Source organism: Oryx dammah, unplaced genomic scaffold (assembly GCF_014754425.2).
Source record: "Oryx dammah isolate SB20612 unplaced genomic scaffold, SCBI_Odam_1.1 HiC_scaffold_2, whole genome shotgun sequence".
NCBI classification, from domain to species: Eukaryota; Metazoa; Chordata; class Mammalia; order Artiodactyla; family Bovidae; genus Oryx; species Oryx dammah.
Window position 1 is genome coordinate 171,356 of NW_024070186.1, and position 16,485 is coordinate 187,840.

Here is a 16,485-nt window from a genome sequence, read left to right on the forward strand (position 1 = left end):
GCAAGAGTGAGATCACAAGTTATGCATTACTAGGGGGACAAGTGCCGGTCCCGGCACCCATGGCAATCACCCCAACGCTAGCATCTCACCCTCAGTTCAGAAATATGAAGTGGTCAGTTATGACCCGCGTGATGACCTAACTGGCCAGCCTTGGTATATTCAAACAGAAATGCATCTCTACAAATGTATTCTCTTTGGGCTCCATGTAGGTATTAATAGATACAACCTGGACCACATAGAGAATTACATCAGTGGAAATACACTTCACCAAGTCCCCCAGGGAGAATCCCGGAAGGAGAGCTCGTCTCCCCTCAGAGCCGTCGTCGTCATTTCCCTCACAAAGGCTGCTCGTATTTACGGAGTCCTTGCCACATGCCTACACTGTTCTGAGAATGTTTTATTGAATCTTCTCATCAACACAATGAGTTACAGATTTTATTTTTATTTATCACACACATGTACACATAGCTCTTACTGTAGGATGGACACTGTTCTAAGCAATCAACGTATATTAACTCACTCGCTCTTCCAAATAACCCGATGAGACAGGATCCATCACTGTGCTCATTTCACAGATGAGTAACTTAGGGCACGGGCAGACTCAATAACTGGTTCAAATGCCCACAACCAATAAACTGCAGGGCTGAGACTGACTACCACGTTATATCTCCTGTCACGTCATACAACAAGCAGGACTCAAGTTTTGGGCCCACAGAAGCCACCTGCACAGCCTGGTCAGAGTGCAGCCCCCGAGCCGCACCCAGGCTCACTGAACTGGAGGCCACGAGAGAGGCCCAGCAACCGGATGCTGAGAAGCACCCTGGACAGCTCTTGTGTTCCCCCCAAGATGCAAAGACTGTGATTAAAATACCAACACAAATCTATACTTCTGGTATTGGAAAGTCTTCCTGCAAACCTCTTTTCAGGGCACATTCATTCTCATGGAGGAATATAGAATAACGGCTAAGAGCTTAGGGTCTACACCCAGCTACCAAGCTCCCCACTTATTATTTCCGTGACCTTGGGACAAATTCTTAGCTTTCCTCTTCCTCGGTTCCCCTTTTATAGAATGGAAACATCAACAGCAGCTTCTGCACGAGGTGGTGGCCAGGACCACCCTCAGCTGGTGCTGACTGCTGAGAAACTGCTCCTTCATTCACTCAGCAACACCGAATGCCCACCAAGCTGGTGCCGGGCCAAGCCCTGGAGGACGGAGTGGACACAACCTGGCCTTGCCTTCAAGAAGTTTATATTGCATCGAGGCAAAGGGTTAGCGATTAAACGTCTCAGAAATTTTGAAATCCAAAAACCCTTTAAAAAGTATCTTTCCTAATCCATTTAACAAAAAACTGACCTGAACATATGCAGGGTTATTTACACTCTTTATAAATGGATTTGCTTCGGGGACCTACCCCCACCCCAAAGCTATGATACATATTTTGTGTGTTCTGTTACCTTTACAAAGGGGTCAGGTTACCTTAAAAATTGAATTGTGAATCCTACCAAGTTTGGATCACTGATTAAGGACTTAGATTAAAATTAACATCATCATCATCCCACTTAGGGCAACTACCACTAATCTCTTTAATCAAACCCAGTAAGACTGCAGAAGGCAGGGGGAGGCTGGGTTTCGACAGTGAAGACAGGTGGGAAAGGTCAGGTTTAAGAATAAGTAAGCACCGCAGAGCGCCGTCCTGCACTCAGCCACGGGACACATGGCTTAAAGAGACAGCAGGAGCCGGTTGTGCCGAGCCCGTCACCGTGAACTGATGCTTCAGAACACTTCTGGGTGTTTCTCACCTAACACAGAAGGCTGACGGCAACAGGAAGCAGCATCCTTACTGAGGTCACAGCTTGCCCTTGCTGACGACAGGGGAGGTTCAGGATGCCTCTCCTCCGCTGGCCCAGCAGAGCCTGCCGTCACCTCGCCCAGCCCTCAAGACTTCCCGACCGCCCTTCACCACAGAAGCAAATTTCCTTTCCTTTCCCAGGCTCCTTCTTTACGAGCAGTTACATAATAGGAACACTTCATGAAGTCCTACGGAGACTTACCAAAGAAGAATGCCATTAATAATTTAGGAAAATAGTCATATGTGTGTTATACATATGTATAATTATTTCAATACAATAAAAATCTCATCTAATGTCATGAGAAAGTGCTTATTATATATACAAAGGATACAAAATTGTACGTAGAATAAAAGAACACCACACATGGAGGAAAACAATAGAAAGATCCAAAAGCACAAGAAGTAGATCACAGTGGTAGCTACAGTGGCCCTTTGCCTCTTTGTTCTCTCTGAATCAAATCGCCACCAAACGCCCATTCATCACTTTCAACATGAAATGCAGATACTCAAGTTTTAAAGAACACCTGTGTGACTCGGTGCCTGTAGCGGACGGCACACAGGAAGGTCACGTAGGAGCAAGGGCTGGAGCCCCTGCGGATGCAGAGGGTGGGGCCGCGCTTCTCCTGCAGGGGTCTGGGTTCAATGCCCGGCTGGGGAACCAGGATCCAGCCTGTCGAGCAGCACAGCCAGAAAAAGAAGGAAGAAAGGGTGGCGTAGGAAGCGCAGGAAAGCAAGCCCTGAGGACACGCCCGACAAGCAGGGCGGCACCTGCAGCCTGACTGAGCCGGGCCTGGCTGCCGAGTCTGCAGCTATAAATCCCTAACAGCCGCCAATGTTGTCATATTCAACGGAAAGGGACTGAGGAGGAGAAGTGGGTGGAAGCTTTACCCTACCATTAGTAACAGAGAAGGAAAGAAAGCGGCATTGGTCTTCCCAGCTGACCAGCATAAGCAGGCCAGAGCTACGGGCTGAAGGAAGAGAACACTGTAATCAGCAAATATCTGCAAGAAGGAAAATGAGCTTGCTATGGGAAAAACCTGCTCCTGTGCAAGGTAATTAAAATTTCTCTTTAAGCACCATAAAAGGTGTGATGAGGGAGGGGTCCTCTGTCCCTTGGCTTAGAGGCAGGACGACAACTATAATCTGAACACACGAAACATGGCTTATGAGGCAGATGTAACAGAGAAACAAGAAAACTACTTTAATCGCTGAGGAAAGAACTTAGACCAGTTAAAAGGCAGCCACGGAAATACACGAGCATCCCAGAGTTCCTAACCTGTTTAGGGACAACACCCGGGCTGCTGTTGAAGTCTTTCTGGACCTTCCTCCCTGCAGGACACCAAGTGTTCGGGCCCTGCCTCATCCTGGATGCTGGCTGTCCTCAGGAAATGCTGCAAATCAGGTCACTAGGACTCATGTTCAGCTAAAGGTCGTGAGAATTATCCTCTACCTAACACTGGAGATTCATGCTCAACTGCAAAAACAAACTGTTCTGTCCGTTTCCATCAGAAAATCATTTTTGTTGTTGTTTTGGACCTAACTTATCTTTAAAAATTAAAATGAGCATCTTTCCTGAGACACAAGTTGGGTAACCCAGAAATAGTAGCAATCATAAAAATCTAGCTTTTCAGATAAAACAGGCTGTTCCAGGAACATAACAGCACCTCTCCTAAACTGCTCTCCACCTCACAGCCGTCTGTGGCAGAACTCTCAGACCTAGAAAGCCTGTTCAAATGACAGCTTCCGCCCCCGCATTCACAGCTCTGATGCGTCGTCACCTGCACCCTCAGCCGCCAGCCACTTAGGCTAAAGTCTGCGTTCTTCACACTGAAAACCCATTTCCAAGCTCAGCGGTGTACCCTGTACCTTCCTACCCCTCTGACCTATTTCCTACATTTGGAAAATATTTAAGTGAGTCTTTACACGCTGGACGTCTAGCCGGTTCAAGCAGCAAGGGGCCAAGGGAACGTGTGTGCCCAGGAAGCTGAGTACAGAGGCGTGAAGATCCTCCCGCCAGAGACCTGTCTATCCCGGGCCGGCTCCCTCCCTCGGAGTCCAGTTCATTCCAGCTGAGACAGGGATGACCCGTCAGCCTCAGGAAGCGCTGGAGAACTGGGTGCCAGAAACAGCCCCGGGCTCTCCTGCACCCCCTCTTGGAGACCACTTCCTCAGGGTCCCCACTGCCCTGGAGCAGCCGGGAGCTGAAAACCGCACACACAGCCCCGGCCTGCGTTCCGAGACTCGGGAGGGATGAAACATGCCAAGGGAGCAGTCAACCCCAAGTCAAGCTCATCTCAGACGGGCTGCAGACGCCCGCGAGGCTCCCGAGGGCTGCGAGGATGGGGGTCCTGCCCCCACCCAGTTCTGCCCGAGGCTCTGGTGTGCGTCCGTCCATCTCAAGCGTGGCACACAGCAAAGACCCGCAGGAGCACTCCCTTACTTCGGGAAGTGCGTGAGGATCAGAGTCCGCTTCTCCAGCGGCAGCTTGTCCTTCTCCTGCCTCGCCTGCTCCAGCAGCTGCCGCCGCATCACAGTGAAGACGGAGCGCAGCAGCGTCCTCCCAAACACCTGGGCCGTCTCGTACCGCGGCAGGCTGTCGCAGAACTGGGGCACGTTGCAGTAGCACAGCCACCTGCACGGGGGAGAGCACAGCGTGAGCGCCCGCGAGCCCCGCCACGGGACGCCCAGGACGCTGCCCAACACCGCCGCCCTCGGCGGGAGACCAGGCTGCGGACGCGCCACGGACACGCCATCAGCGGGTCAGATGCTGGCTCATCCGGCCAGAGCCCTGGGCCCAGCTCTAGGGAACCACTCCAGTCTGCAGCACCCTTTCAACAGGAGGGTGGATTCGAGGGAACAGAGGATGTCCTGTTTGGAGAAGAACTCCCCCAATGAACCCTCTGAATAAAACTTAAAAGCTTCTTTAAAATGCCTACACAGCACTCACACTCCAACAGCTTCAGTGGGAAGATAAAGATCTCCACAACTGCTCAAAACGCAGTCAAAACGCAGGAAGTGATAAGCTTCCACCATCTGCCACCTAGGTGTTCAGTGACTCAAAGTCAAAACTGCTTCTCATTGTCGCGTGGGGCTGGAGGGGTGCCGGACCCCAAAAGTCCCACGGCCTTTCCTGACGCCTGGGCACAGAGTGGGGCACAGGGCTGACGCAGGGCAGATTCAGGACGAGAGGCTGGGAAACGAACACTCATCCGCCACCACCTGCTCCAGGCCCCCCCAGAGATGCAAGGCCTGAAATTCCCGGCAGTCGGGGCAGGGGGCCCAGAGGGCAGTGGAGACCAAGGAGGGACCGGGCTTCAGTGCCCAAGTCCTGCTCCTCGGAGGAGGACCCAGCTCCCCCTCTTCAGGGGGAGGACCCCTCTCCCCAGACAGAACCCTCTGCCCTGCAGGGGACCCCTCTCCCCTGGATGGAACCCTCTGCCCTGCCGGGGACCCCTTCTGGCGCCCTTTCAGGTGAGCGGCCGAGTCCCACACGCCCAGCCGGCTGGAGGAGCCTCCATGACTGTCAGTCCTCAATAAAGAGTGGAGCAATGTTCACTTACTCAGGCTTTCTGACTTATTCTTTATGTTACTCTGAATTATTTCAGCTCCCCTGTGTATGGGGTGAGGCCATTTCATCTTTGGGGAAGGAAGCCTTCGCCTTCGTCAGTGTTCATTTGTCTACCTAGATTCAAAATTACCCTTAAAACCCTGCTGCTCTCTCTGTTCCTCCCCACTCTCCTGTCCTAACAGCTCACACCCCAATGCCACTCTACGCTACAGGACCCAGACGGGCATCTTGAGTGCTGTCTTCTGTCCTGTCATGTTGGAAACAGTGACCTTGGTAGCAGAAAAAACTAGACGATGTGTTTATCTTGTAATTTATAAGGCACATCATGTAGAAATTTATCACCTACAAAGCTAGTCTTTGCTGGAAGTCAGTCCACGGCCACTTAATGAAGTTAGAACACTTGGAGCTGAAGGCAGGCCAGCTCCCAGGGAGCGAATTATGAAAGAACAAACGTAATCACACCATAACCATCAGATCAATTTCATGAGACTTAGGCGATCGTAAGACTGTAAATCTTAATAAAAGTGTGTTCAATGTGGTTCGGTGGGAGATACAAGGATTTCAGGATTTAGAAGTGCTGTCCGATGAAGGCTGCTGTGCGCCTGTGCTGACAGTGTACAACAATCGGAACAGCCGTGTGGCCACCGCCACGTGTAACTGCTGAGCACTCGGACAAGTGAGCACACATTTTCCTTTTCTATTTTAACTGAAGTGTAGCTGGTTTGCAAGGCTGTGCTAGTTTCAGGCACGTAGCAAAGCGATTCAGCTTTACGTGTGCGCACGCAGAGATTCTTTTTCTGATCCTTCCCCAAAGCCTTGAATGTGGTCCCCTGTGCTGCTACAGTCAGTGCTTGTTGTCTGTCTATTTCACACACAGCAGCTGCGTCTGCGAGCCCCAAACTCCAATTCATCGCCCCCACCCCTTTTCTCTCTGGTAACCACGTTCGTTTTTCTGAAGAGACTGATTCTGGGAAGGATTTAAGGCAGGAGAGGGGACAACAGAGAGCAAGGTGGCTGATGGAGTCACCAACTCCATGGACCAGAGTCTGAGCAAAAGGCAGATGGTGAAGGGCAGGGAAGCCTGGCACGCTGCCATCCACGGGGTCACAAAGAGTTAGGCGTGATGAGCGACTGAGCGACAACTAGCTTTCATCAATTTAAAATCTGCTTTCCACCAACAAGGGCCTACTGCATGGCACAGTGAACTACCCTATGATAAACCACAGCGCAAAAGACTCGAAAAATTATATTCTCTTAATATACATGCATCTGCTCCGTCATGCCCGACTCTTTGTGACCCCATGGACTGTAGGCTGCCAGGCTCTTCTGTCCACAGGATTCCCCAGGCGAGAATACCAGAGTGGGTTGCCATTTCCTTCTCCAGGGGATCTTCTTGACCCAGGGATTGAACCCGCATCTCTTTACGACACACACACACGTATGTCTGAATCATTCTGCTGTATGCCTAAAACTAACACCATTGTAAATCAACAACACTGAAATTTTAAAATAAATAGAGGAAAAAATATTTTAAAATTTACTTTCAAATGGAAACCCTGAGAAATACATTTTCATTAAACACAACTTTACTGTTTTGGTAGAACTCCATTTAGCTTTAACCACTTAAAATGTAGCGAATGAATTAAAATATGCTGTAATTATAAACCCCTCACACTGGATATGAAAGATTTACTACAAAAAAAAGTAAAAGACATCATTAATAATTGCTCATACTGATTCCATGTGAAGTGATAACACTTTTATACATTGGGTCAAAGAAAACACTTAATATTAATGTCCTGTTTTATCTTTTTAAATACAGTTACTAGAAAATGTCAAATTGCAGATGTGGCTCACATCTGTGGATCAGTTACATTCTATTTGGCAGTGCTGACTTTGAGTCTGAAGAGCATTCCTATCTATGGAGGTCACAGATGTCTGAGACTCCGCTGAAGACCAAGGCTGTTTCTGTTACAACAATGACAGTGATAAATATCATAAAATCATAAAATGTTATCTGAAGTACTTAACAGGTCATTCACTCTCTGCAGGGCAGAGGAAGGCAATGTAGATTAATATTATCTAGTCAAAATTGTCAAATAAAAGGTTTTCATTTATTTCCTCTGAAAATCACTTTAAAGTACTTAAGTTTATACTTTCTTAGTTGAGTTCTGTTTTTGCTTCCAAAACTAACCTTATAAATATCTAAGGGCACTATACGAAAAGACAGGAGACGAGTCACCACGTTCTGGGTGCCAGGCGTGCGGTGAGACAGAAGGAAACAGGAACGGCTGTGTGTCTTGCTACTCAGACATTCCTCTAAAGACTAACCTGGAAAGCAGGCTGTACCTAAACCCCTGGTCTCAGGTCTTCTCAAAAGTGAAAGGACGGTTCAGTCCCTTTCGTGTGCCTAACAGAGATGGCGTGGTGTGCCAGTCACTGACTGTTCAAACTCTCAGATTTTCATAGCACTGGGGTTATTCGCAGTGACCCTGCTTTCTTTAAAACATGAGTAGAGCTGGAAGACATGAGTGCAGAAGGCCGTGGCGCCTACTCACTGCGGGACGGCAAGTCCTACAGCTCTCAGGGCTTACGTGACCCTTCCTGGTGTGTCTGCACTGAAGACTAGTCACTTTCAAAGTCCAGACTAGAAGCTGGCTCTCTGAAGCCCCGCCACACTGCTCCTCCCACAATTCATGATAAATGCCATCCTAGGATCACACGCCTAATTATGAACGTTCAGGAAGCCTGGTGATGGTCTATACCTCACAGTGCAACAGTTACAGAAAACTTTCACCAGACTCAATTTAGTTATATCTAATTTGCTTGGATTCTTACAAACATCTCGCCAAGATAAGCATAACTCCTAATTGTGAGGTGGTCTGCACAGCTCAGAATCTAAGGCAAATAATCTGCCACATTCCCTCAGCATGGGCTTCTCTGGGGGTTCCAATGGTGAAGAATCCGCCTGCAGTGCAGAAGACCCGGATTTGATCCCCGGGTTGGGAAGATCTCCAGGAGAAGGAAGTGGCAAACCACCCCAGTACTCTTGCCTGGGAAATCCCACGGACAGAGGAGCCTGGTGGGCTACAGTCCATGGGATCACAAGGAGTCAGACAGGACTGAGCAGCTTACACTTTCACTTCAGCATATTCTGTTGGTCAGATGTACTTTAAGGAATCATATTCCTCCGACACTTTTCCAGCTATTTTCTCATGGAATTATATTGGCACACCATCAGAAAATTTCAAAATATTTGTCCAGGTCTGTCTCTAAAACCACAGTGACTTCTGGGGGACATATAAAGGTATATTTAATATATACTCATATAGATTATTAAGGTTAAGTATATGTTAACATTAATGTCTCAGATTTTTCAACATATAAAATACTTATATTTTGCCTAACTTCAGAACAGAGAGTATAAATAATATAAGCAGTTCTACTGTTCAGCAAGCATTTAATCTTTCATGGGGTAAGTCCTCACGTGATAAGGAACACAATCACTTTCTGAGTCTATCCTGTTCCACGAGGATCCTGTCCCTCCCACCCCCGTGCTCAGCACGTGGGCCACATGTGGTCCAGCACATGGACCGCAGGACAAGCTGAGCCTACCCTCCAGGGCCCCGGCTCGCACCATCCCCACGGGCCATGTTGCCCGCAGGGGTAAGAGGGCCACGTTAGAGAAGCGGCATCAGTGAGACGGGCGGTGTGAGCTTTCCTCGGTTCTCAAGCGCTCAGGACTGTGAGGTTTGACTCTAAGCGAGCCGAGCATCTCACAGCGTTCACAGGTTGGTCCTCTCCACTCCCCCTCTTCACCGGCAGGCCGGGTGCCGAGGGAGCTACCCTATTATCACCCACCGAGGCTGCGGGTCGCCCACCCAGGGGCCAGCCGGTCACCGCCTTGAGCGGGACGCACCCTCCGCCCCAGGGGAGGCTGGCCCCAGACCCTGCTGGGCTCTGGGCCGTCACCGCCCTTCCTTCAGCGACTCCAGACCCTGCACTCTCCTCCCCCGGCACAGGCTCCAGCTCGAGTCCAGCTCGAGTCCAGCTCGAGTCCCACGCTGGCGGTGACTGAGGCTCAGAGGAAAAGCACCACCAGCGACTGAGCATCTCCCCGGGTGCGGGGCGGGGATGGGGCCGCGGTTCAAGCCCATGACTCCTTCCACAGCTCTGCATCACGTTCACGACTCCTCGAGGGTTTGCAATGCTGCCCATTTCTTGGTAATTCCCACAGGCTACAAACTATTTTTATTCTGTTTTCTAAAATACAGTTATTAACTCCTGTGCTGCTTCACAATGAATTCTCCTCCTTGATTAAACAATCTTTCCCCTCTTAGAGTGGCAAATATTTCAGGGGTTTCGCTTTCACAAATATTCAGTTTTGTCAACTGTTCACAGATGGAGTTAAAAGATGTGGGCCTTCCCCAGTGGCTCAATGGTCAGGTCCCTGCGCTCGCACTGCAGTGGGGCTCGGCCTGCTCCCTGGTCAGGAAATTAAGATGCCACATGCCTCATTGTGTAGACAACAAATGAAGTAAAATAAACTTGTTAAACTATATATATATATATATTCATATATATATATATGTAGAGAGAGAGAGAGAGAGTTCTACTATTTCAACTCATTCCAGTCGCAATATAGGAACTACTATTAACCCAACACTCTGAAGTGAAGACGTGAAAAGAAAGGGATCATTTCAAAAGTGGGTTATGAAGCAATCTGCAAATCCTATTCACACTTAAGATAAAATACTTTATAATTCAAATTGTATATATTGTAAAAGGCTGGATGAGAGGCGAAAACTTGGATGTTACCCATAAAATCTGGTCAGTAATTAGAGAGGAAAGTTTAGCTTTAACTCTGCCCATTTCTATTTGTCATCTGTGGTTAAACCTGAGTACAAGCGATCTTTACAGGCTGTCAAAAAACATTGCTTATTTTAACTCAAGGGGAAAAAAAAGGCTAAAAACAAAAAACCCTGAAGCAAGCTTGATATGCCTATACAATGTAAATGGGAAAAGTTATAAAAAAGGTGAATAAAGTGGGTAATACAAGCCACTCTCTTCCTTAAAGATGAATATGTCACACTATTTTGTACCGTCCACGTTTATGACACTTAAGTCATAAACTCAATTCTATTATTCTGCAAATCATAAGTAATAAAATTAAATTCCCATTTTAGAAAAAAATACATGTAATCCAAGAATATGGGCAGAGTTTGATGTCCACCAACAGAGAAAAGTTGCATCAAGAGACAACAGTGTAACCAGTAAAATGTTTAAACAGGGCAGGGGTGGGGTGGACAAAGAGGGTGCAAGCGCTCTCTTTCCTTTCAGTCTAACAAACGTGAAACAGGTATTCAGAGAGACAAAGACTGTAAGACCATGCGTGTGACGCTGTGACATTTCCACCAATGCGCTCAGACTATGGTGGCCTTTCCTTCTTTGGAGAAGACTCTGGAGAGTCCCTGGACTGCAAGGAGATTGGAACTGTCCGTCCTTAAGGAGATCAACCCTGAATATTCACCGGAAGGACTGGTGCTGAAGCTGAAACTCCAGTACGTTGGCCACCTGATGTGAAGAACTGACTCACTGGAAAAGACCCTGATGCTGGGAAAGACTGAAGGCAGGAGGAGAAGGGGAAGACAGAGGATGAGATGGTTGGATGGCATCACCCACTCAATGAAGATGAGTCTGAACAAGCTCTGGGAGTTTGCGTGACAGACAGTGAGGCCTGGCGTGCTGCGGTTCATAGGGTCGCAAAGAGTCAGACACGACTGAGCGACTGAACTGAACTGAACTGATATTCTTGGGCATTGCATTTTTTTTTAAGAGTAAGGTCTCTATATAATAATCACAGAGTCATAATATAGTTATCTAGACCAGCAGTGCTCAATAGAAATAGAATACAAGCCACATATGTAATTTTAAATTTCCCAGTAGTCACATTTAAAAAGTAAATAGCAACAGGTGAAATTAACTTTAACATATTATTTAACTCAATATATCCAAAATGCTACCATTTCAACATGCAATCAATATAAAAAATGATGAATGAAATGCTTCACGTTCTTTTTAGTACAATCTTGGAAATCTCAGTTCAGGCCAGCCACACTTCCAGGGCTCAGTGGCCACGGGTGGCGGGCAACTATTGCACTAAGTCCTTCAGCTCGAAATGGGCTGGACCCTTCACATTCAGAACATCAAGGCGAGAGGGGAGGAGCCAGCCCTGCTCACCTGGTGTAGTTCTCCTTGTACCCAGAGATGTCATCGTTGGGAGAGCGCAGTCTTCGCTGAGATGGTGCCTCCAGATGCCAATAGTTGATGCGGTTCAGGAACATTTTTGCCAGCTCAACGATCGTTTGCCTTTCTTTGGGTGGCAGGTGACTGAATTTGTACTGTACAAAGTTATTCACACCCTTAAAAAGAGGGAAGGCGATTTATTTATGCAGCTCCGCAATCCTGAACGCCCACCCAGTCAGCACCAGTGGTGGTCATTAGCAAAAGAACAGACAGTTCTCTATTCACAAAAACCTCTTTTTTTCCATTAGAAAACAGGAATGCCCAGAGGGAACCATGCCTGGGATCACAGCCTATGAAAAGTGACACAGAAGCTGGGAGCTGCAATTCTCTGCCTGCTGCAATTATGAACCAACAAAGAAAAAAATCAAAACAGTGGGCTGAAAAGGTCAAAACCCCCTAAACAATAAAATATGGCTATTTTGCAGAATAACTCTTGCTGTACAATCATAACAGGAGCTCACATATAATGAGATTCTTGGATAAATATGTTTTTACATTCACAAAATTTTAATCCAAAGTCTGCTAGCAAGGTCTTGCAATGAACTAAACCACGAGACTGTAAACTCTTTACTGTCATTCTTTCAGTTTTTAGTAAACTTACCCCCCCAAAATTCTTACATGTTGAGTGATTTTGATATGAGCTTTTGAAAGAAATCTGTGGATTAATTTAATCTGTCTTCAGAACACTCTCACCTAATTTAACTTCAAATAAAGTAACAATGAAATCTTATTTTGTAGGGTTTGAGGACAACGTTTCTTCTACTAAAAACTGACTTGATAAAATACACTTATTTGTATCTCATAGTACATCTTCCGTAACTACTCTCATCAGGAAACTCAGTCCAGAGTGTCTGATATTTACTTAAGAAATAATGAGAGGCTAAAAAATTGATACTGATGACAGATCCTGACAACACCTAACAGGAAAGGTCTGTACATGTTAACAGAGGCCCCACGTGGATCTCAGCTTCTTTGCAGGAATCAGAATGTGGCAGGAAGCCAACTTCTGGATACAAAATCTCATTTCTTTTCTGTGCTTTTTGCTTGACTTACAATGTTTTTCACATTGCTCCTGAATTCCCTCACCTCAATAGACTTTTCAACAGTGCCAAACACAGGGACAAAGACTTAATTTTGAAACATCAACACCAGGAAAAAGCCCGTTTCACGTGTTCTGACGAGCTACATGTTCTACTTAATTTGTTTTTCTTTCCCAAACACATAGTGAATTCTGAGCATTCAGCAGCCTAAGAGACAAAAGCCAAATCACTTACTACATGGAATATTCACTGATCCAGAGGGCTTGAGACGATTTCTAAGCCAGCTATGAAGATGAAGATGAGGTTTGTTCAGCCTTAAAGCAATTTTAAAAAGGGGGCTTCTCTTATTTTTTTACCTGTTCAATACTAGGTTTTTCAAAAGGGGGCTTCTTCTCCAAAGAACCTTCAACCACAGGTTTTCCTCTTTGTAAAATAGACTTCCTCAAGAGCTGTAAGAAATCAAAAAATCAGTGTCTGTCCCTCTCTCTCTCTCTCTCTCACACACACACACACACATACACACAACACCCCCTGGCGTCTCCAAGCTTACAATCTTGTTGGGGAGAAAAGGGCCACATAATGGAACTGGGCCAGGTCATATCATGCTGTTTCCCACATACAAAAGGAAGAGAAGAAACAAACAATTCAAGTTGCCAGCAGAAACATTCCAAATAAGTCGCAAAGGCAGAAGTGCTGTCTAAGCTCAGAGCTGAGAGCTCAGAAATCTGGGACTGAGGGAAAGCATCACAGCCGAGCAAGGGTGTACTGAGTGTGGAAGGGAGGACAGGTGTGGAACACAGCCAGATGGAACGGCGTCTGAGGAAGGTGAGGGGTGACGGCAGCCTCCAGGAGCCCGAGGGTCCCGGCCAGTGAGGCTGGGCCAGCAGGTGGTCAGAGGCCCCCTGAGATCGTGGAGCTGTTTTCTTCGTAAGGCGTTTAATCAACGAAGATGTCAATCAAAATTAACACATAAGAGAACCACATTTACTCTTCATTTTAAAATCTTCCTCTGAGACACGTAAGCTGAGGCTTTTCTCTAAAACACTCCGTGTCACACTCAGAGAGCCTTTGGAAGGGAAGTCACCATATTCCATTTATCTTAATTACGTTGCTGTTGTCTCCAAGTCATGTCTGACTCTGCAACCCCACGGACAGCAGCACACCACGCTTGCCTGTCCCCGGAGATCTCCCAGAGTCTGCTCAAATTCATGTCCACTGAGTCAGTGATGCCATCCAGTTACCGGCCAGTGAATTCTCACATCAACAGACAGGAGACCACCAGGGAGCCCCATGGCCCCCGTCCTGACCTGAGCTGAGAGAGGCTGGTCTTACACTCCGCACGCCAGGAGACCCCCGCAGCAGCCCCTCACCCCCACCCCCCCGCTCCTGGCTTCCGCTGACCCCGAGGCCTGGAGCACCCTCTGCACATGCCCCCAGGCCACGCAGGGGTGCTCACGTCCTGGGGGGCCTGCTCTAAACCCTGAAAAGGGCAAGGCCTGCTCGGACGCAGGAGCCGAGTGCAGCGGCCGCGTGTCACAGGCGCGGTCCCGGCCCCGAGGGGCTGCCGCGGGCTCCAGCGGGCGCCACACACGGTCGCGGGCTTGCTCCCACTCCCTCTCCGTGCGCAGAGTGCAGGCCAAGGGTCCTGGCATGGCCGAGCCCACAGAACAAAACGCCACTCTGAATCCCGGCCACGAGAATTCCAGCTCCTCAAAGAGCAAACACCAGAGGGAGAAAAGAACACAGAGCCAGTCATCAAGGCCCAACCTGAAAACACGCTCGGTGCGGAACTTCTTCACCTTCCACCTCTGCGTGAGCCTTCCCTAACCCTTCCCACAGGCCGGTTATGCCACACATGCAATCACTCGGTTATTCACACACCCACATACTATGTATTTATTACACATTTGCTTACATGTTTCCCTCCTTTCTCTATTGATTGCTTTTTCACCAGAAACAAGACATGGCAAACTTTCTCCCAGGAGGTAGTGCAAACAGATGATGCCGCCCGAGGTGGAAGGTCACCCTGTGTTCCCCCCAGGCTGGGTCAGCTCTTCTAGAAGTGCCGTATCAATTACTCACACTGAGCATTTGCTGATCCTTTCAGGGTATCATACTCATCTTTACAAAAATAAAGGTACCATACTGATAAGTTGTTATGTGTTTCTAAGGATATCCAAAGACTGATCATCACATTTAGATACAAATAATTTGGGCTCCTTTTTTTTTCCCAGTTAAAATCATTGGGGAACCTGTCCCATCGGGGGTTCGATTTGGAGGCAGATGGATGAATAGGGGAGACGCTGAGTCTTAGCTTCCTTGTCTAAAACAGGACGGAGCTGGGATTAAACAGGCAAATGTTCAACATAAAAACGTTACCAGCAGCAGCGACATTTGCCCCCTTACTTGCCAGGCACCCTCTGTAGCTCTGCCTGGACCATCTCACGAGCCTCCTCACAGCCTTTTGAGGGAAGTGCTACCATATCCTGGTCTACTTTTTTACACCGAAACCATTCTGTCCTGGGGCACAGCTGATTAACAGTGCCGTGGTCGTTTCGGGTGACCAGCGAAGGAACTCGGCCACACAGGCATCTCGATCTACACTTTACAGACAAGGGAACAGCACGACCTGGCCGAGGTCCCATCACTAAGGGATGCAGCCAGGCCTGGAAGCAGCCAGCTGTGCTCCGGCACCACGCCGATGGGCTACAGGGCGAAATCAGCTTCAGGAAGCAGCTTTTCACTGAGTTCATTTTCAACATCTAGGGCAAAAGTTTCCAAAATGCACTAGATGTGTAACTGCAGTTTAACTTAGAGAGGTAGGAAACACAGGAACTGCTTCTCCAAAGCTAAGAAGAAAGGGATGATTTTTCACACACTTGCCCAACAAGTGACTCTGGGGGAGGGGAGGGGAGGACGCTTAATATTTTGGGTTTTGCTCTCAGGAGCAAACATACGTGCACTGGAAAAGATGAGAGAGGGGAAAGAGGCAGAGCAGTATTTTCTGCCTCTTTGGCGGTTCTAAACAGAACTGAGCGGAGGTCAGCAGGACGGAAACCTTCCCCTCCAGCAGGGCTCTGGGGGACCACCCACCAGGGAGCTGAGTTCCAAGACAAATAATAGTTGCAGCCACGCAGACGTTGTTTTTCTCCAACTAAGAGCTTTTTCCAAAAACGCTCTAAACAGCATGAAGCAGGTGGGGTTCGGTCAAGATGACTCAGGCCCAAGGTAAGGTCAACAAGCCGTCACCTGGAGGAGTCTGGTGCCTGCTAACAGCTGTGCTCTCTCCCACCCCCTCCCCCATTACTTACCTTTTTGGTGTTAAAATCCCCACAAGATTCCAATGTTTAAAAATATAATCGCCTTTCCCACTCTTGCCCCTATCGACCCCAAATATTCCCAGTACTACATTCAAAGACAAAAGTTAACAGAAGAAGCAAAGGAGCAATTATGCGTCAGGTAAATCCAGGCACTCCCTGCCCCAACCCAAAGTGACAGGAACTGGGTCGGAAACCTGCCCTGAGATTCCTGGCTGCCAGAGCAAAAGAGGAAACTCCTGGTCACAGGAAATGAAGCCAGCCTAGGGAGGAGACACAAACACCTCCTGGGTGTCAGCTCCCGTGAAGGGTTCAGGTTTGTTTTTAAGGTCCTTGTAAGGGCTACACCATACAGCATCGTCTACAGAGCCCGAAATGGTCGGGTTTGGGGTTTTAAAATTATT

The 16,485-nt window shown here is 48.0% G+C and overlaps 1 protein-coding gene across 1 annotated transcript in view; it reads right to left on the reverse strand.

The window, feature by feature from the left end:
- KAT2B (lysine acetyltransferase 2B) overlaps positions 1 to 16,485 on the reverse strand; it is a 116,984-nt gene that overhangs the window by 33,817 nt on the left and 66,682 nt on the right. The window contains exons 9-11 of the mRNA XM_040235472.1: positions 13,121 to 13,213; positions 11,659 to 11,840; positions 4,291 to 4,482 (exon numbers count right to left, since the gene is read on the reverse strand). Of these exons, the coding sequence (XP_040091406.1) occupies positions 4,291 to 4,482; positions 11,659 to 11,840; positions 13,121 to 13,213 (467 nt within the window). The remainder of the gene's footprint in view (positions 1 to 4,290; positions 4,483 to 11,658; positions 11,841 to 13,120; positions 13,214 to 16,485) is intronic.